This window comes from Dendrobates tinctorius, unplaced genomic scaffold (genome assembly GCF_039654945.1).
Source record: "Dendrobates tinctorius isolate UK_male_01 unplaced genomic scaffold, ASM3965494v1 ptg000162l, whole genome shotgun sequence".
NCBI lineage: Eukaryota > Metazoa > Chordata > Amphibia > Anura > Dendrobatidae > Dendrobates > Dendrobates tinctorius.
Window position 1 is genome coordinate 48,955,408 of NW_027361829.1, and position 21,515 is coordinate 48,976,922.

Here is a 21,515-nt window from a genome sequence, read left to right on the forward strand (position 1 = left end):
AATTAAATAAATGAGTTTGGTTATCCATTTAAGAATCCAAAGGACTATGACAAACAAGTAGCACTGGAAAATAAATACACATTTACATTTCCTAGCTTTTCTGCATGCACTTTATGAAGAATTTCTCAAAAAAAAAAAAATAAGAAAAATCTAAAGACTTCACAAATAATCCTCCACTATATGGATTGTGGTCACTTTAAGAAGAAGAAGCGTGCCCTACAGAAAAAACATAGGAGCAAAACAAACATTTATGTTCAATGATTATAGTCACTTCTGACAACCACAATGGTAATTCTTTTTTCAAATTAATATCTGTCTCAGTTTTATTATGAACAAATCAGTTTGTTTTTATATTAATTTCAAATTTAAGAGAACAGTTTTACCTTCCAACAAAAAATTTAGTTTCTTTTATAAATTAAAATGTTAAAATGACAATATACACATTCTAAATACCAGAGCCTCAATAGCAAAGCGCTTTGAAACAAAATACTAATTATGCACACTCCGATAGTATCAATATCTGAGAAATATGGTTTATACAATACTGATCAATAACATTGTGGAAATGCCAAAATATGCTGTACTAAAATTAAAGAAAGAAAAACACGAAAAGGATAATATGCCCAATGGCATGTTCATATATAAAACTATCACATTGTTTACAACGTATATACTTGCAACACAAACAATTATAAACCTTTTTGTATTGCAATCTTTAAAAATAAAAACAATTGGAAGAAACAGTAAAAAAATGTAAGCTTTGAATACAAAGCCATACCCATGCCAAGTAGTAACAAGTCTTGGAAACCCATGTAAAACAGTCACAAAACATACGCTGGTGATAACAGAACAACTTGTTCTTCATTGCTGGTGGCCTTGCTGATTGTTTCCCACAGCTATAGACTTCCAAAACATTTTATATTATCTGGTGTAATAAAAAATAAATTTGATAAAAGATTTTGTTTTCAAAATTAAAAAGGTGCAAATCTGTGTCCTTGACCAGCTGTTGTGTTTTAGTCTACCTGGAAAAGCTTTGGATTTTAGGGGTTAGCTAAAATACCGCCCTTTTTTACCAGTATATGTTGTTTGCTCATTGCTCTGTTGCTGGTCTATGTCAGCTAGGGATAATGGCTTTAGGTTAGCCCAGGGGTCCTCAAGCATTGAAGGTCTGTAATAGTTTTCCACATCATTAGACATTCTTTTCTCTCTGCCTTGCGAGGTACCATATGGTGAAGATGTCCTGGGTGAACCCTTCGAAAAAAAATCATCATGTAAAGAAATGTTCAATATTTGTTCCCTAGTGTTAGAGCACAACTAACCATATATTCCTTTATTATTTGCTATACTCTATATGTATTAACTGAAAGAAAAAAAAAAAATTAGTGCTGGCCCTCAAACATTTCTACACTGTACAGGTTATTATGCATGGTTTTTTTGGTGGGAGGGGCTAAATATAATTTTTACAATTGGTTTAATTAATAATTTTGCACAATTTGCACTCTATGATATCTGTGCTTCACACGTGCATATGTGAAATTGTCCAGAAAGACGATTTTTCATCCTTCTTCTCATATGCATTTAATCCTTATGACATCTTTTCTTTGTTTTTTACATCTGTATATCCATATTTTATGCCTGTGTGCCGTCCGTTAAGCACATCTAAATAGTAAGTTTTTTTTTAGAGGACCAATGTAATAAAGGATAAATACAGTTTCCTATTTTTAAAATCATAAGAGATCTATGAAAAACGCATGACTTACAGATGGGTAGCCAGTATATGATCTGCTTTTTATGCACCCATTGACATATAATGGGTGAGTCAAATCCAGATCAAACTACTGCACGCTGCATTTTTTTTTTTTTAACATACAGATCACCGGTCTATGTAAAGACATCCATGTGAATTACCATATTGACTTGCATTGGTCAGCATGCTGTCCTTATGTGGTCAGCTTTGATTAATATGTTTGTCTGAATGAGCCCTTCAAGGGGATGTCCACTATTAGGACAACCACTTCTTGATCAAAATGTTTGGCCCTCATAAAACCATAAAGCCTATACTCACCTTCCGCTCCAGCACCGTACCCGCGGTGTTGGCAATCGCTCTCCCATGTCGGTGTTGTGACGCTGGCGCCTAATCAACACTGAAGTTACTTTTTCTGCCTTTGGACAAATCGAACATGAAGAGCAATTCCGGGATGCAGCCGATCTTGGATTTTCTCTTCCTGCTCAATTCGAAAGGAGGCAGAAACAGTGACGCCAGCGCTGATTTGGTGCCAGAGCAGCGTCAGCAGACACTGACAGTCTCCCTCATTAGAAGCTTTCTGTGCATGCACTATATCACCAGGAATGATGGCACTTGCACTAGACAGTGGAGGCAGGTCACTGAAAGAAGAGTCACCTGTCACTTACAAGACTGATGATCGTGGTTCTGATGGGAGAGGCCCGCCCACTGCACTTACCGCTCAATTGCATAACTATTCTATAGTACATGTCCCTGATACATGGATGGTAATCAGCATCACAGGGCCCATACACAGATGGCATTGGTTTGGGATAGAAAAACCTTAGAACCTTTTTAGTGCTCCTTTAAAGGGAATCTGTCACCCCTTTTTTTGAGATATCATATAATGATATCATTCAATTGTGTGTCAAATAAGGATTCTCTTAGTACTTTTGCTTCCCCCTGACCCCGCACCTTTCATGCATAAATACCTTTTTTTATATCGGTTCAGATGTATGTAAATTATTCGCCTGCCCCCCTCCCTGTCTTGCTCTATGCATTTCTTCTTCCTGCAATCATGTATTGTTCCAGCGCTTGCGCATTGCAAAGGCCTCCGGCGCTTGCGCAGTATGCTTTGTCTAACTGTGGGCAAAGCATATAATCATTACTGCGCATGCGCCGGTATTTTTCCCTGCGTCTATGACCTGGAATGCATATGAAGACTTCCGGGTCATAGACGTAGGGAAAAATACCAGCGTATGCGCAGTAACAATTATATGCTTTGCCCACAGTTTGGCAAAGCATACTGCGCAAGCGCCGGAGGCCTTTGAAATGTGCAAGTGCTGAAACAATACGTGAACTTAGAAAGAAAGAAGAAATGCGTAGAGCAAGACATGGGGGGGGGGGGGGGGAGAAGGCGAATAAGCCCCGCCCAGCGGCAATTTACATACATCTGAACCGATATAAAAAAAAAGTATTTATGCATGAAAGGTGCGGAGTCAGGGGGAAGCAAAAGTACTAAGAGAATCCTTATGTGACACACAATTGAATGATATCATTATATGATATCTCAAAAAAGGGGTGACAGATTCCCTTTAAATAGTCAGGGACCAGATAACTCGTAATTCCACCCTGCAAAACCTTTCTGGATTGTAAAGGGGAACCCCAGGCGTGAATATAAAGGGGTTATTATAGAGATGCCCCAATAGCATGGATCGTGCCCTCACTATGGATAGAGCTGAATACTTTCCCCCAAATGAATAGAATCCGCTAAAAGCTGGATTTCGCCTTAAGGCCATCTCGTTAGCCCAGCTGTCCTATTAGAGGGCAGCCACAGCGGCCGCCTGCTCTCCCTATTACCTGGTAGTGCATGGGGTGCCTGGGAGAAGAGAAGCCGCGGCCGTGCTGCTGGTAGTGCTGCGCGCTTCCTCCGGGAGACTTGGTGTACGGAGACGAGCTATACCGGGGGCTGGGCCGCCGCGGCGGGGTGTTCCCTGGGGAAAGGCCGCTGTACCTGCTCCCATAAGGACTCTGGGAGGGCGACGACTGCCCTCCCCCGCTGCCATGCGGCCTCTGAGGCCTGGGTCCATAGCTGGGTGTGTGCGGAGGGCCGTACCCCCAGGCCGGCAGCGGTGGAGGAAGCATGGGGGAGGGGTAAGGCGGTGGGCTTCGGAAAGACCCCGGGCTCCCCTCACCGCTGCCCGAGCCGGAGGAGTTCGGGGACCGAAAATTCTGTCTATTCATCGTTAAAAACAATGGTCAAATCTAGCGCGACTTCCAGTAGGGCGGTGCACACGGGCGTACCTACGAGAGCGGAACTTCCGGCGTGTGCAGCACCCGTGCTTCCGGTGTACTGACACCCTACCATAAAAGTTCCGGGATGGAGTATAACTCCCGGAGCGTAACTCCCGGAGCAATGCTGAGCCTCCACTAGTCACCAGTGAGAGGCGCAGGCTGGCGCTGCCGGGGCCGAGCAGCTGATCGATCTCCATCCCAGTAGATTGTGCAGAGCAGGAGATCCCCGGCTATGAGGCGCATCATGGGGATTTTCCAGCATTAGATCATGTGCACACGATGTGTTTTTGAGGCAGATTCAGAGAGGATGAACATAGTGCAGAGTAATGTATTGCAATCTTGCGGTGCACTGTTCCGGGTGTGTCACTTCTATTATCCGCTTCAGGATTCCAAAGCCGGGAACTGGTTTACAGAAGTAGCCCCATTATCGGGCGGCTAAGGGTATGTTCGCACTGTCAGGAATCGCTGCGTACATCCGCAGCGTCCAGGTGTTACAGCATAGTGGAGGGGATTTTATGAAATCCCATGCCCACTATGCTTGCACTGGTGCCCGCCGCTCACCCGCGGAGATGGACATGTGACGCGTCTTTCCAGACCGCAGCATGTCTATTTATCTTGCAGAGATACAAGTCACCCGTACAATGTATTGGATGCTGTGATTCCACACGGTTCAGTGAACATGTGGAATTGCCTACGTTCAAAAGCCGGCAGCGCTTTTGATGGCGCCGACGTGTGCTGCGTTCAAAGCGCTGCCGATTACTGACCGTGGGAACGTAGCCTAAAAAATATAAAGGTGCAGCAGAGCGGGAGCCTTCATAGATCCAGAACACTCCAACCAAGACACGTCAAGGATAACACCGCCAGAGGTTTCCCCAAGTGTCTGCGCCCTGGAAGCCTTGTGGGGTATGCCAGACATTGTACACATACCCTAACAATACCGGCAGGGTGGATGAGAGCCTGAAATCTCACATGCTGCACAGTCTGTCAATTGCTGTCGATAATCACAGCCGACTTCACTCTTCACAGTCTTAGACAGTGTTCACACGTTCAGTATTTGGTCAGTATTTTACCTCCGTATTTGTAAGCTAAAACCAGGAGTGGGTGAAAAATACAGAAGCGGTGACGTGTTTCTATAAAACTTTTCGTCTGATTGTTCCACTCCTGGTTTTAACTTACAAATACTGAGATAAAAAACTCACTAAACGTGTGAATGTGGCCCGAAAGATGAAGTCGCTGCTATATCCTCAGTATTTGAGCACCAGAAATTACAGTAATATCTGCACAAACTAAATCCCCCAGAAAATACACCCTGTGTGAACTTAACTTAAAAGGTTTGGGCAGCCCTGAAAAAATCATCCAGAACGGGAAAATGTCAGAAATGTCTTCACCCCCCCAAAAAAAAATACATTTTATGACTGTGTAGCCCTTTAAAAGATAAGCAAGTTGATCACTTTATGGACCAACATGATGCTGTGGTAGCGAGAAATTACATCTTAAAGTTCTACATAGGAAGTGCAATGGGACATGACACCAAACTTCCAGTTCCTCAGCCTCAGTGTTCATACTCACATGCGTGAAACTCGGACGAGTCTCGCACGTCAATACCCGGCATGGCCACTGGCACTCAGATCGGAGCATTCAGCTGCATAGAAATACATGTACCTGAACGCTCTGAGTTTCTCGCATGTGAGTATGAGCCCTCATGCTGTATTCCCTGCCATGTCTCAGAGCCAAGTACCTGTCAATCAACCAAAGCAGAGTGGCGCCAGGTAGGGAATACAGTGTGAAGATGGGCTGGAAGTGCATCGTCATGTCCCAATGCACGTCCATACACATTTATGCAGAACTTCAGGGCTTCACAGACATAAATGGTTTGGGGTGTAGAGTTTTCTGACAGGTTCCCTGTCACCTTGAGAACTGCTATTTACCTATGGATATGAGTAATAGGCAGATAAATAGCTGTATCTGTATGACCACTGTATTGCCGAATTATCTCTTTTCTACATATTGATGGATGGTATTGATGGAATACACATAAAATACAGGTGAAAGTCATGACCCTCCAAGAAAAGGAATAGCATTAAGATAATATTGCATACCTATCAGAATCAGACACATGGAAAAAGGTCATATACTTTTCTGCACTTTTCACCATTAAATACAAAAAAGGACACTATATCATGTCTGTAAAAGTCTATGGACTCATTTGATGTAAGGGTATGTGCCCATGGTCAGGAATCGGCAGTGCTCTGAACGCAGCACATGTCCACTGCGTCCAAAGCGCTGCCGACTTTTGAACGCAGGTGAATCCGATGTGTTCATTGAACTGTGCAGAATCACTATATCCTATACATTGTACGGGAGAAATTTATCTTGCGGAGACTCGCCTCTCCACAAGATAAATAGACATGCTTCGGTCTGAAAAGACGTGACGCATGTCCATCTCCGTGGGTGAGCCGCGAGCGTCTCTGGACACATAGAGGGCATGAGATTTCTTGAAATCCCATCCACTATGCTGTAACATCTGAACACTGCGGGTTGGATGTTGCGTCCAACCCACAGCGTTTACTGAATGTGGGAACGTACCCTAAAAGTTCTGTTTAAGAAATGTGCACAAGTGTGGTGTGGACTTAGCCGAAGGCCTATTCTAGATGGCTAGAAGACTTCCTTTACACAAAGATTGGAATTTCTCTAACTTCAGGAGGAAAAACCATGAGCAAGACCTGACGATGCTGTTGTGCGTTGACATTAGTACCCGGCGACTGTGAATAGCAGTAAATTTACTGCTATTCACAGTCGCTGGGGCCACGTTGCATGGGAACATTTATTCAAATAAATTGGTGAACGAGGGAGTGTCTCTTGTCGCTTATGTTTTTCAGGTTTCCATTTCTAGACTACATTGGAGTCGGTGGACTATGTGGACCTGCATGTTTTTTTTGTTTTTTTTATAAATTGGTGAACCAGGGAAAGTTTCAGGGAGCCGTCATTCAAATAAACAATTGTTTGTGTGTGTGTTTTTATTTTTGATTACAGGGTTAGTAACAGGCCCTCCATAACCCTAGGGCTTGATGCCTACTATGATTTTTGACAAATCAGAGCTGACATCAATCCCAACCACCATTACCCCGATTGTCACCGCACCAGGGTAATCGGGAATAGAGAACGTGAAGCACCAGAATTTACACATCTAATGTGATACACCACTTCTGGGGCGGCTGAGAACTGGCTGGTATCTTTTAGGCTGGGAATGGCCAAATATCTGTTGATCTTCCCAGCCTGATAATATCAGCTCTCAGCTGTCTGCTTTACTTTAGCTGGTTAAAGGGAACCTGTCACCTCATTTTTAGCATATAAGCTGCAGCCACCACCATTAGGGGCTTATCTACAGCATTATAAAATGCTGTAGATAAGCCCCCAATGTAACCTGAAAGATAAGAAAAACAAGCTAGATTATTCTCACCTGGGGGGCGGTCCGGTCGATGGGCGTCGCAGGTCCGGGTCCGGCGCCTCCCATCTTCATGCAATGACATCCCCTTCCTTGCTTCTGTCGCGGCTCCTGCGCAGGCGTACTGATTTGCCCTGTTGAGGGAAGAGTAAAGTACTACAGTATTTTGTTCTGCCCTCAACAGGGCAGAGAATTATGCCTGCGCAGGAGCCGCTTGAAGTGAGTCATTTTGGTCAATTTTTCTGAAAACCCTATTGAAGGGCAAATTGAATCTTCCAGTGTTCAATGTTTCCCTTCTGAACTGCGATTATGGGATGTTGATGTGTTACTACAGTGGATGGTGGTCTACTAAAGTCACCATCACTGCCATCATTGTACTTATATTCACAAGAGATCATTTCTACTGTTTAGTGCAATATTGTATAGTATTGCAGTGTAACGGGGTCTTCTGTGCTGTAATACCTCTTACATTACCACCCCGTTTCTCAGGGGGTTCACTTTGCTTTTCCTCACTTCTGAATGAAGGACGCTGGTTCGAAAGGCTTTGTAACATGGGAACATATAAAAGATCACTGCTACTCCATGTATTTCCAGTGTGACAACATTTTACTCATCGGTCTCAGAATATATATGCATACAAGGGCAGGACAATCAATGTGTGTCATGCCAGTAGATAACAGGCTCCAATTAAGACTCCAGACGTACATTACAATAGCCGTGGGATTTACAAAGGTGGGGGGAGGTCCGAAGTGGGATATCTCGTTTACCTCTGCCTAGGGGGTCGCAGCCGGTTGGTTGCTGCATTAAGGGCATACATCTCCTATGCGGGGTGCTGGGGGGTTCTGTAACACGGCTCCCCATTTTCAGCGACGCGATCGGCATACACAGTCTGAACCTTAACGGATCGGCTTGGGGATGACTGAAGTCTATGGGGTTGGTACAAGTTCCGTTTGTCGACTTAGTCCATCGGCATTACCAATTTGTTTGCCGGGTCTGTAGTGGAAGTTGAAGTCTAGAGGTTGTTGGGCTAAATTCCACTGCAATAATCTGGCGTTGTCTCCAGAGACCCGATTAAGCCACACTAGGGGATTATGGTCCGTTAGGAGGGAAAACTGTCGTCCATACAAATATGGTTGTAACTTCTTGAGTGACCATACTACTGCCAGGCACTCCTTCTCGATGGCCGCATAGCTTACTTCGTGGGGCAATAGTTTCCGACTCAGGTAAGCTACTGGGTGGTCTTGACCGTCCGGCCCGACTTGGCTCAGCACTGCCCCCAATTCAAACATAGAAGCATCTGTGTGAACAAGGAAACGTTTAGTTGGATCGGGTGCGGCCAACACCGGGGTATTTGTGAAGGTGTCCATAAGCTGGCAGAAGGCTTCCTCACACTCGGGGGTCCAGGTTACCTGGCGGGGGAGGTTCTTACGGGTCAGATCAGTGAGGGGCTTGGCTACACTGCTGTAATTGGGGACAAATATCCTATAATACCCTGCTGTCCCTAGAAACGCCATGACCTGGATTTTAGTGAGTGGGGTGGGCCATTTGGCTATGGCCTCAATCTTGGCTGGTTCTGGTCGCTGTTTCCCACTTCTCACCCAATGTCCTAAATACTGAACCTCTGCTTTGCCCACGTGACACTTGTTGGGGTTCAAGGTGATTCCGGCCTTGTGGATCCTGTCCAATACTGTCTCTAGGTGATTTAGATGCTCATCCCATGTCACGCTATAGATGGCGATGTCATCCAGGTAGGCACAAGCATAGTCCTGGAGACCATCCAGAAGCCGGTCAGCCAGCCTCTGGAAGGTCGCAGAGGCATTCTTCATCCCGAATGGCATAACTCAAAACTGGAATAAGCCGAACGGGGTGACAAATGCAGACTTGGGAATAGCGTCAGGACTTAGGGGGATCTGCCAATAGCCTTTGCGTAGATCGATGATGGTCAAATACTTTGCCCCCACCAGCCGGTCTAACAACTCATCCACACGCGGCATGGGATACGCATCTGTCACCGTTTTTTCATTTAGCTTGCGATAGTCTACACAAAACCAGATAATCCCATCCTTCTTGGGCACTTACACTTCGGGGGATGCCCAGGGACTATCTGATTCTTCAATGACCCCTAAACGCAACATCCCTTGTATCTCTTGTCGCATCCCTTCTCGTACAGACTCAGGGACGCGGAAAGGGGGTTATCTCGGGGGTCTGATCCTGGGTCTGAACCTTGTGTTGTGCCAGGCGGGTGTACCCCGGTCTCTCTAAAAACATCCTCTGTCGCTGCCTCAACAAAACCTCCGCCTGCTGTCTCTCCCGGGGCCCTAGGATTTCTCCCAAGTGTACCTGGTCCCATGTTTTAGACTGAGTCCTCTCCCCTAAGACATCAGGCAAGGGGAGTCCTGCTAAATCCTCTGCTTCGGGTGCACAGATGGCCACTACCTCTTCAGGGCACTCCCGGTATGGCTTCAGCATATTCACGTGGAACATGCGGATAACCCTGGGGTCGTCACAATCGGCGACATTGTAGGTGGTGTCGGCTATTTTCCCCACTACCTGCTAGGGCCCCTGCCTTGCAGCTTTGAACTTGTTCTGCCTAGTTGGTTCTAACATCAGGACCTTCTGTCCTATCTAAAAGGTGCGTTCTCTGGCCCTCAGATCGTACCATAAGCGCTATAATAGAGAACGGGGTGCTCACTGCTTTCATGATCTAGTGCTCAGAGGAAAATAAAGCAACTTTTAGAAAAAAACCTCGGCACACAGTATAATATGAATATATTATTTATTCATCCAAAGAGGGCATAATATGATATTGTGAGACCAGTGTTATGCAGACAAAACATCAACGTTTCGGCTATTAGTCCTTTTTCAAGATATTATTGTAACATACCACCAAGAGTGACCGTCCAGGGGGGCGCACAGGCAGACCGCGACTCTCATTGGCGTCTGCCTGTGCGCCCCCCGGACGGTCACTCTTGGTGGTATGTTACAATAATATCTTGAAAAAGGCCTAATAGCCGAAACGTTGATGTTTTGTCTGCATAACACTAGTTTCACAATAACATATTATGCCCTCTTTGGATGAATAAATAATAGATTCATATTATACTGTGTGCCGAGGTTTTTTTTCTAAAAGTACCATATGCGCTGGCGCCGTTGGGCCGCCAGCATGTTCCCACGTACAGCCTGAGTCAGCTCCTGTAGGCGGTCCCGGAATTCCAGCACATAGGGCACAATAGGTATCCCTTCTATGGTTCCCTCCCCTTCCCAGTGTTCTCGCACTAAGTCTAGGGGTCCCCTTACCCGCCTCCTCCCGTATAACAGTTCGAACGGGGAGAACCCCGTGGATTCTTGGGGCACCTCCTGATAGGCAAACAGGAGGTGTGGCAAGAATTTCTCCCAGTCCCTGTAGGTCCTGGTAAAAGTCCCAATGAGTTGTTTTAATGTTCCGTTAAAACGCTCATAGAATCATAGAATCATAGAATCGTAGAGTTGGAAGGGACCTCCTGGGCCATCTGGTCCAACCCCCTGCTCAAAGCAGGATTCGCTAAATCATCCCAGTTAGATGTCTGTCCAGCCTCTGTTTGAAGACTTCCATTGAAGGAGAACTCACCACTTCTCGTGGCAGCCTGTTCCACTCATTGATCACTCTAACTGTCAAAAAGTTTTTTCTAATATCTAATCTGTGTCTCCTCCCATTCAGCTTCATCCCATTGCTTCTAGTCTTTCCTTGTGCAAATGAGAATAAAGTTGATCCTTCTACAATGTGACAGCCCTTTAGATATTTGTAGACAGCTATTAAGTCTCCTCTCAGTCTTCTCTTTTGCAAACTAAACATTCCCAAATCCTGCAACCTTTCCTCATAAGACAGGGTTTGCAGACCGGTCACCATTCTGGTCGCTCTTTTCTGAACTTGCTCCAGTTTGTTGATGTCTTTTTTAAAATGTGGTGCCCAAAATTGGACACAATATTCCAGATGAGGTCTGACCAAAGAGGAGTAGAGGGAAATAATTACTTCACGTGATCTAGACTGTATGCTTCTGTTAATACATCCTAGAATTGCATTTGCCTTTTTTGCTGCTGCATCACACTGTTGACTCATATTCAGTCTGTGATCTATTAGTATACCCAAGTCTTTTTCACATGTGCTGTCACTTAGCCCTATTCCTCCCATTCTATATATGCTTTTTTCATTTTTATTGCCCAGATGTAGTACTTTGCATTTCTCCCTGTTAAAAACCATTCTGTTAGTTGCTGCCCACGTCTCCAGTTTATTTAAATCTTTTTGAATCCTCTCTCTCTCTTCTCTAGTATTAGCTATCCCTCCTAGCTTTGTGTCATCAGCAAATTTAATCAGTTTACCCTCAATTCCTTCATCTAAATCGTTGATAAAGATGTTGAACAATACAGGGCCCAGGACAGAGCCCTGTGGTACCCCACTTGAGACATTCTTCCAACTGGATGTGCAGCCATTTACGACCACTCTTTGGGTCCGATCACTAAGCCAGTTATGAATCCACCTAACAGTTGCCTTGTCCATTCCATACTTAGTCATTTTTTCAATAAGGATTGTATGAGAGACTTTGTCAAATGCTTTGCTGAAGTCAAGATATACTATATCTACAGCATTTCCTTGATCTACCCAATCAGTAATACCATCATAGAAGGAAATTAAATTAGTCTGACATGACTTATTAGTTACAAACCCATGCTGACTCTGTTTAATCACTTCATTCTTATCCAGGTATTGACATACATGTTGTTTAATAATTTGTTCAAAGATCTTTCCTGGTATAGAAGTCAGACTCACCGGCCTATAGTTGCCTGGGTCCACCTTCTTCCCCTTTTTGAAGATAGGAACAACATTTGCTCTTCTCCAGTCTTCTGGCACTTCTCCTGTTCTCCAAGAATTTTCAAAGATTATGGAGAGGGGTTCAAAAATTTCTTCTGCTATCTCCTTCAGTACTCTGGGGTGTAATTCATCTGGACCTGGAGACTTGAATACATTTAGGTTAGCTAAGTGTTTCCTCACTATCTTTCTGTTTATAGATATCCTGGATTCTTCTATTCCCTTAATAGGACAGTGAATAACAGTTGATGTTACATTTCCTTTCTGAGAGAAAACAGATGCAAAATAGGAATTTAAAAGTTCAGCCTTCTCAACATCCTGTCTTACCATTTCATCATTTTCATCCTGTAAAAATCCTATAGCATCTTTGACTTTTCTTTTACTTTTGACATATCCCCAAAATCCTTTATTATTGCTTTTGACATCTCTTGCAAGCCTCAATTCATTTTCAGCTTTAGATAATCTGATTTGTGCCTTGCAGGTTCTGCAGACAGCATTATATTCTTCTTTAGATATGCCTCCTTCTTTCCATTTTATAAACATTTTTTGCTTCCTTTTTAGCATGTGCTTAAGTTCTGTGTTCATCCATCCTGGTTTCCTTAAATGCTTCCTATTCTTCCCTCTTTTCGGAATTGTTAACAACTGTGCTTTGAGAATTTCATTTTTCAAGATTTCCCATCCTTCCTGGACATTTTTGTCTTTAAGGATATCCAGCCATTGGATCCCTCCAATTCTCTTTCTGAATCCCTTAAAATCTGCCTTTCTGAAATCTAACCTTGACGTCTGAGTCTTCACAGGTCTTCCGCCTCTAGTTATCCAAAATTCTAAAATAGCATGGTCGCTACCTCCTAGGGTCCCAGCCACTTTTACCTCCTCAACCATTTCCTCCCTGTTTATAAGGATTAGATCCAAGGTAGCAGTTCCCCTTGTTTTCTCCTTTACCTTTTGGAAGATAAAGTTGTCAGCAAGAGAGGATAAGAATTTCCTTGACCTGTTAGTTTTACCTGAGAGAGATTCCCAACAAATGTCTGGATAGTTGAAATCTCCCATGACAACTATGTCATATTTTTTGGAGAACTTGGCCATTTGATGCATAAAGAGTTCATCCATATCTTCAGCTTGCACAGGCGGCCTGTAGTAAATGCCTACAATGGTGTCCTTTCCATTGTTCTGTCCTTGTATTCTTACCCAAACAGTTTCCACAGAACTCCCAGTCTCTGAAGCTTCAATCTCTGTGCAGATATACGCATTTCTAACATACAATGCGACACCCCCTCCTCGTTTATCAAGTCTGTTTCTTGCAAATAAGTTGTATCCTTCTAGTCTTGTATTCCAATCATGTGTATCGTCCCACCAAGTTTCAGTGATTCCAATGACATCATATTTCTTTTCCTGTGTTAGTAGTTCCAATTCTCCTTGTTTGTTGCCCATGCTTTGTGCATTAGTATAGAAACATTTTAGTTTGTGATTGGTTTCTCTTTCTCCAATATTTTTTTTAATTAGATTCTTTCGTCTTTGTTCTTCCTTTCCACTTCTAATAGCAGAGTTCTCAGTAGCATTTGTCAGGTGTATGGCTTTTTCTGGTCTTTTGCTTCCCTTCCCATGTTGTTCTAGTTTAAAGCTCTCCTTACAAGTGTAGCAAGGCGACTTCCAAATACCTGCTTTCCAGTCTTCGTAAGGTGCACCCCATCTCTAGCAAGTAGTCCATCGTATAAGTAGTTCACTCCGTGATCCAGAAATCCAAATCGTTGCTGACGGCACCATCGACGTAGCCAGTTGTTCACCTGCAGAATCTTATTCCACCTCCTTGTTCCATGGCCATCCACTGGGAGGATGGAAGAGAAGACCACCTGCGCTCCCAGTTCTTTCACTTTCTTGCCTAAGTCTTCAAAGTCTCTGCAGATGGTTTCCAGGTCGTTTCTTGCGGTGTCATTTGTCCCCACATGTAGTAGCAGGAATGGGTAGTCATCTGTAGGTCTGAAGAGTCCTGATATCCTGTCAGACACATCTTTAATTTTTGCACCTGGAAGACAGCACATTTCTCTTGAAGTTATATCCGGTCTGCAGATAGCGGCCTCTGTTCCTCTCAACAGGGAATCCCCCATGACCACCACTCTCCGTTTCTTCTTCACAACATTTTTCTTTCTCCATCCAGGAGGACTCTGAAGGCGTACAAGGTTGCTGTTTGTTGGCAAAGTCTTATCCTGATGTATTTCTTCATCGTTTTCCTGCGTGAGAGCCTGGTACTGGTTTCTGAGCAGTATGGGTGCTGACTGCCTCCTGATCCTCCTGCTTCTCTGGGTCACATGTCTCCATTCCTCTGTTTCTTCAGGTGCACTTCGAATTTCTTCTCTTTCTGTAACATGAAGAGATAATTCTGCTCTGTCCAAGAACTCTTCACCTTCCTTAATGATCTTCAACGTAGCTAACCTCTCTTCGAGATTTTGCAACTTTTCCTCCAACAGGGTCACAAGCTTGCATTTGTGGCATGTGAAGTTTGGCTTTTCCACTGGTAAATCTGTGAACATGTAGCAAGAATTGCAGCTCACCAAATGGCTCCTGGCCTCTTCCATCTTGAGATTTCTTAAAAAGATGAAAGATGAGCCAAAATTCGCGCGCCGATAGGCGCGCGGTTTCTCCGATTTCCTCTTTTCAGCTGCAACGGCCAAAACCCAGTGATCGTTGAGCTCGCGGAGACTCTTCACTTATCCCAGAAGGCACTGGGAATATGCAAATGATCTCCTCAAGACTCTTCCCCTGGTTTCTCCGATTTCCTCTTTTCAGCTGCAACGGCCAAAACCCAGTGATCGTTGAGCTCGCGGAGACTCTTCACTTATCCCAGAAGGCACTGGGAATATGCAAATGATCTCCTCAAGACTCTTCCCCTGGTTTCTCCGATTTCCTCTTTTCAGCTGCAACGGCCAAAACCCAGTGATCGTTGAGCTCGCGGAGACTCTTCACTTATCCCAGAAGGCACTGGGAATATGCAAATGATCTCCTCAAGACTCTTCCCCTGGTTTCTCCGATTTCCTCTTTTCAGCTGCAACGGCCAAAACCCAGTGATCGTTGAGCTCGCGGAGACTCTTCACTTATCCCAGAAGGCACTGGGAATATGCAAATGATCTCCTCAAGACTCTTCCCCATTGGTTTGCGGGAGGCACGGGGCGCTTCTAATGGACTTTACGCTGCACAGCTTCCACAGTTGGTTGCTCACCTCTGCTGTAAACTGGGTACCCTGGTCCGAGATAACCTCCCGGGGAAATCCAACCCGTGAGAAAACCTGGAGCAGGGCAGCCGCCACTGTCTTTGCCAGTATGTTAAGTAATGCAACCGCCTCTGAATACCGTGTGCCATAATCTACCACTGTCAATATATACTTTTTCCCTGACGGACTGGGTTTGGCTAACAGCCCTATCAGATCGACCGCTACTCGGCTAAATGGCTCCTCCACAATGGGGAGGGGATGTAGTTTGGCCTTACAGTGATCTCCTCTTGCCAAAGCGCTGGCAACTGTCACAGGTCTGGCAGTACTGACGAACATCATAGGTTACCCCCGGCAAAAAGAAGTTTTGTATCAGACGATGCCTGGTGCGACTGACACCGAGGTGCCCGGCCAAGGGTATGTCATGAGAGATTCGCAGTAGCTCCTGCTTATACTTCTTGGGAACTACCAGCTGTCATTTTATAGTGGAGCTCGTCCCTGTGTGGCGCTGCTCTGTAACCCGGTAGAGGAGTCCCTGATGCCAAACTGTTCCCCTTCCAGTTCTCCTCTCCCCTCCTGTGCCTTCCCACGATACCCCTGTAATGAGGGATCCTCAATTACCTCCCTTTTAAACTCAGCTGAGGTGGCCCAAGAAATGTGTCTGGCTATGGGGATACGTGTAGGGCTGGGGTGTCTTACCTGGGCCTCCTCTGAGTGTGATTCCGCCTCCGCAGCTCGAGCATGTCTCCGGGTGGTCACAGGATAGGTCTCAGCAAGATGGGCAACCGAGAATGCAGACAACATGGGCCCCAAGTCATTTCCCAGCAAGACGTCTGCAGGCAAATCCTCCATCAGGCCGACCTCAACAAGGCCATCCCCGACTTCCCAGTTCAGGTGAATCCTGGCAGTGGGCAGTTGATGTATGGCTCCCCCTGCTACACGGACGGCCACTGTCCGGTCCGTCTTCTCTTGGTCCCGGACGAGATGAGGCTTCACAAGGGTCAAAGTTGCTCCGGAATCTCTTAGTCCCTGCATACATTTCCCATTAACCCACACCGCCTGTCGATGCTGTTGTCGATTATCTGCCCGGGCTGCCTGCACGGGGTCTACTTCATGCAGCACTTCCTCCATCTCTTGCAAACCCCGGATTAGTCCTAGCCCTCAATGCCGGGTCAGCTTCGCCCTGGTAGTAGTGTACAGCGGCCTGGTTGACGGTAGCCGTTCCTGCCTTTGGCCACTGGGTACGCTGAGTCCGGTTGGGGCATTGTGTTTGCAGGTGGCCCAGCTGATGGCAGGTGTGGCATCGCACCCCAGGGGGACTCTGGTAAGCCGGGGTTTTAGCTGGTCCCCCGACAATCTTCTGCGGTTTAGGGGCCTCCAGACCCATGGGAGGGCCCCTAGTGACAGTCTTTGATCCTGACAACTGAGACCTCCTGGCATCATGATGTTCATCGGCCAGACGAGCGGCCTCCGCAAGAGTCATTGGCCGTCTGTCCCGAAGCCATTCTTGTGTCTCAGGGTTTAGTCCAGTAAAGAATCGCTCTAACAAGAAGAGCTGGAGGACGTCCTCCTTAGTGGTTGTTTGGCTCACTTGTACCAACTGTAGCAGTGACCGCCGTAGTTTATAAGAGTCAGTGATAAGCGGTCATACAGGAGCGCTTAGGAAGCAACCCAGGGGCAGACAAGGATGTCAGGTCTCCACCGCAGCTCCAGCCAAAAACCTCCAATGGAGGATAGGAGCAATGAGAAATTGGAAACGGTCTTAGGAGCGCAGGGAAGGGACTCAGACAAGAGATGGGGTTAAACCACAACACGTCTTCGTCAGGTGGAAGTTTATTAATGACATACAGTTGTGGCCAAAAGTATTGACACCCCTGCAATTCTGTCAGATAATACTCAGTTTCTTCTTGAAAATGATTGCAAACACAAATTCTTTGTTATTATTATCTTGATTTAATTTGTCTTAAATGAAAAAACACAAAAAGAATTGTCCTTATGCCGAATTGGATATAATTCCACACCAAACATAAAACAGAGGGTGGACAAAAGTATTGGCACTGTTCGAAAAATCATGTGATGCTTCTCTAATTTGTGTAATTAACAGCACCTGAAACTTACCTGTGGCACCTAACAGGTGTTGGCAATAACTAAATCACACTTGCAGCCAGTTGACATGGATTAAAGTTGACTCAACCTCTGTCCTGTGTCCTTGTGTGTACCACATTGAGCTTGAGAAAAGAAAGACCAAAGAACTGTCTGAGGACTTGAGAAACCAAATTGTGAGGAAGCATGAGCAATGTCAAGGCTACAAGTCCATCTCCAAAGACCTGAATGTTCCTGTGTCTACCGTGCGCATTGTCATCAAGAAATTTAAAGCCCATGGCACTGTGGCTAACCTCCCTAGATGTGGACGGAAAAGAAAAATTGACAAGAGATTTCAAGGCAAGATTGTGCGGATGTTGGATAAAGAACCTCGACTAACATCCAAACAAGTTCAAGCTGCCCTGCAGTCCGAGGGTACAACAGTGTCAACCCGTACTATCCATCGGCATCTGAATGAAAAGGGACTGTATGGTAGGAGACCCAGGAAAACCCCACTTCTTACCCCGAGACATAAAAAAGCCAGGCTGGAGTTTGCCAAAACTTACCTGAAAAAGCCTAAAACGTTTTGGAAGAATGTTCTCTGGTCAGATGAGACAAAAGTAGAGCTTTTTGGGCAATGGCATCAACATAGAGTTTACAGGAGAAAAAAAAGAGGCATTCAAAGAAAAAAACACTGTCCCTACAGTCAAACATGGCGGAGGTTCCCTGATGTTTCGGGGTTGCTTTGCTGCCTCTGGCACTGGACTGCTTGACCGTGTGCATGGCATTATGAAGTCTGAAGACTACCAACAAATTTTTCAGCATAATGTAGGGCCCAGTGTGAGAAAGCTGGGTCTCCCTCAGAGGTCATGGGTCTTCCAGCAGGACAATGACCCAAAACACACTCCAAAAAGCACTAGAAAATGGTTTGACAGAAAGCACTGGAGACTTCTAAGGTGGCCAGCAATGAGTCCAGACCTGAATCCCATAGAACACCTGTGGAGAGATCTAAAAATGGCAGTTTGGAGAAGGCACCCTTCAAATATCAGGGACCTGGAGCAGTTTGCCAAAGAAGAATGGTCTAAAGTTCCAGCAGAGCATTGTAAGAAACTCATTGATGGTTACCGGAAGCGGTTGGTCGCAGTTATTTTGGCTAAAGGTTGTGCAACCAAGTTTTAGGCTGAGGGTGCCAATACTTTTGTCTGACCCTTTTTTGGAGTTTTGTGTGAAATGATCAATGTTTTGCTTTTTGCTTCATTCTCTTTTGTGTTTTTTCATTTAAGACAAATTAAATGAAGATAATAATACCAAATAATTTGTGATTACAATCATTTTCAGGAAGAAACTGAGTATTATCTGACAGAATTGCAGGGGTGTCAATACTTTTGGCCACAACTATAGGGGATGGGGTATTTAAATGGGAAACAGCCAATCACAACAGTCAAAACAGTCACATGTTATGATAATTACATGTCATGACAAGATGACATCATATATTATATTAAAAAAAGATAAAAACAACCTATATAAAACGTGAGATAAAACAGCATGAGGTAAACAAGTTTTAAATGTATAAAATGTGCAAAAAGGAGCAATAAAATAATACAGATAAAAATGAATAAAATTATTAACAGGTTAGTAGACCAGTAAAAAGACCAATAAAAAAGCGAGAACCCATATTAATGATAAAAGCATGTAAACAATATCATCTAGGTAAAACGCACTGATGATAAAAAGGCAAATAGTTATCTGGTCACTTAATCAATAGTTAAATTCAGACCTTCAGGGGAAAGTGTGCCAAGCTTGAATATCCAAAAGCTTTCTCTAATGATTAAACTGTTGAAGTGATCAGCCACGGTATCAGGTATGTGGTCAATAATCGTTAGTTTCAAAGTTTTTGGATTTTTTTGATGCACAGTTAAAAAATGTTTAGAAAGGCTGTGCAGGAGAAAGCCATTTAGGATATTCTGTCGATGCTTGTTCAATCTAGCATGCATCGTTTGTATGGTTCGACCTACGTACTGTAGGCCGCAAGCACATTCAATCAAGTATACCACAAAAATGGATTGACAGTTAACATGAACATTGATTTTATATGAGGTACCTGTAGTGTTGGATTTAAATTCATGTACCCCATTTAAAATAGAGGTGCAGCAAAGACATTTTGGGGCTCTACATGCATAGCAACCAGGGTTCAGAGAAATTGGGAGAGAGGATAGGGAGCCTGAACTCAAGATGGTGCTGCTTGGTGCAACAAGGTTCCGTAACGTGCGGTTTAGGCTGGTTTCACACTTGCGTTTTTTTGCGCTGCTTTTTAGTGCAAAAATCGCATGTGTTTTTTCCACTATACTTTAACATGGGTGCGCATATGTGCGCATACATATGCGCACGTACGCGTTTGTATGCGCATGCGTTTTTTTGCAGTGTGCGCTCGGGCGCACAAAATGCATCCTGTTGCATTTTTTGTGCGTCCGACTTGCCTCCCATAAAAGCATGCGCACGCAATGCGTTTTTTTTACAGCAAAACACCCATTAAAGTCTATGGGTGCGCATACGTGCGCATTGTAATGTGCACGTATGCGCAAAAAACGCATGCTTTTTTTTAAAAAAAAGCACCAAAACCCGCAAAAAAAAGCACACAAACGCATGATGCTTTTTTTCATGCGTTTGTGTGCACAAAAAATGCGCAGCAAAAAAACGCAAGTGTGAAAGTAGCCTTAGACATTTGGGGGTGCAAATAATAATAATCATTTTTTTATTATAATATATGATGTCATCTTGTCATAACATGTCACTATCATAATATGACTGTTTTGACTGGCTGCTTCCCATTTAAATACCCCATCCCCTATGTCATTAATAAACTTCCACCTGATGAAGACGGCTCCTCCGTCGAAACGCGTTGTGATTTAACCCCATCTCTTGTCTGAGTCTCTTCCCTGTGCTCCTAAGACCGTTTCCAATTTCTCATCGCCGTAGTTTACAGGCCCATTCAGCGTGGGGATCTGTTACCTGTTTTATAAGTCCGCGGAACTTTTGGCAGTATGCCTCTGGTGTCAGCGCATACTGGGCCAAGATCACTTCTTTGACCCGCTCATAGTCCATGCAGTTATCATCAGGTACCTTGCTGGCCAGAACCTGAACCCAATCCTCCGGCTTCACTTGAAGGGCACACTGCCACTCAAAGTCCTGCAGAAAGCCATCAATGTCTTCCTCTGCCTCCCCCAACTGTCGGAAGGCATTATACTGGATTTTTTTGTGGCTTACTGCTGACGGTACCTGGGTGGAGGCCAGAGCTCCCCCTGCTCGCTGACTCTCCTCTCTCCGCTCTGCCATCTCCATCTTGGCTAGCTCTATCCTGGTCCGCTCTGCCATCTTTTCCTTCAGATCAGTACGCACACCAGCCAACACCTCTCGTACGATCTCTACTGCAGGGTTTGGGCCATAGAACGCCAGCCTGCTCTTTACCTCCCTCTGGAATTCAGTCTCTTCCACGTTCACATTGGGGGGCGCTGCACTGTCGTGTTCCATGATGGCTGCTATCAAATCCGCTTTTGTTTTGTTGCTGGCGATTAATCCTCGAACTTCCACCAGGTCTTTTAATGTATTCCTCTTTAACTTCTGGTAGTTGTTTTCCATTCAGTCCTTTACTCCTATAGACGGGGTATCATATCCCGCTGTCTGCCACCAGTGTAACAGGGTCTTCTGTGCTGTAATGCCTCTTACATTACCACCCCGTTTCTCAGGAGGTTCACTCTGCTTTTCCTCACTTCTGAATGAAGGACTCTGGTTCGAAAGGCTTTGTAACATGGGAATATATAAAAGATCACTGCTACTCCATGTATTTCCAGTGTGACAACATTTTACTCATCGGTCTCAGAATATATATACATACAGAGGGCAGGACAATCAATGTGTGCCATGC

At 44.8% G+C, this 21,515-nt stretch overlaps 1 protein-coding gene across 2 annotated transcripts; it reads right to left on the reverse strand.

Moving 5' to 3' along the window:
• Window positions 1–292: 292 nt before the first annotated feature.
• MPLKIP (M-phase specific PLK1 interacting protein) lies at window positions 293–4,021 on the reverse strand. Of its 2 annotated transcripts, XM_073550014.1 has the most exons (3): window positions 3,584–4,021; window positions 1,023–1,251; window positions 293–925 (listed from the first exon to the last, which is right to left on the reverse strand). In XM_073550014.1, the coding sequence occupies exons 1-2, from the start codon at window positions 3,965–3,967 to the stop codon at window positions 1,048–1,050; spliced, it is 588 nt and encodes a 195-aa protein (XP_073406115.1). In that variant the 5' UTR covers window positions 3,968–4,021; the 3' UTR covers window positions 293–925; window positions 1,023–1,047. The 2 variants fall into 2 exon arrangements, with proteins under 2 accessions (XP_073406115.1, XP_073406114.1); XM_073550013.1 differs by having other exon boundaries at window positions 293–1,251.
• Between the last annotated feature and the right edge of the window lie 17,494 nt (window positions 4,022–21,515).

Excerpts from the sequence above, each read along its gene's own strand:
- MPLKIP (XM_073550014.1), bottom strand. The coding sequence starts at position 3,967 with ATGAATAGACAGAATTTTCGGTCCCCGAACTCCTCCGGCTCGGGCAGC. Across the intron at positions 1,252-3,583 it reads GGCACCCCATGCACTACCAG|GGTTCACCCAGGACATCTTC; the intron begins GTAATAGGGAGA and ends TTTTTTTCGAAG.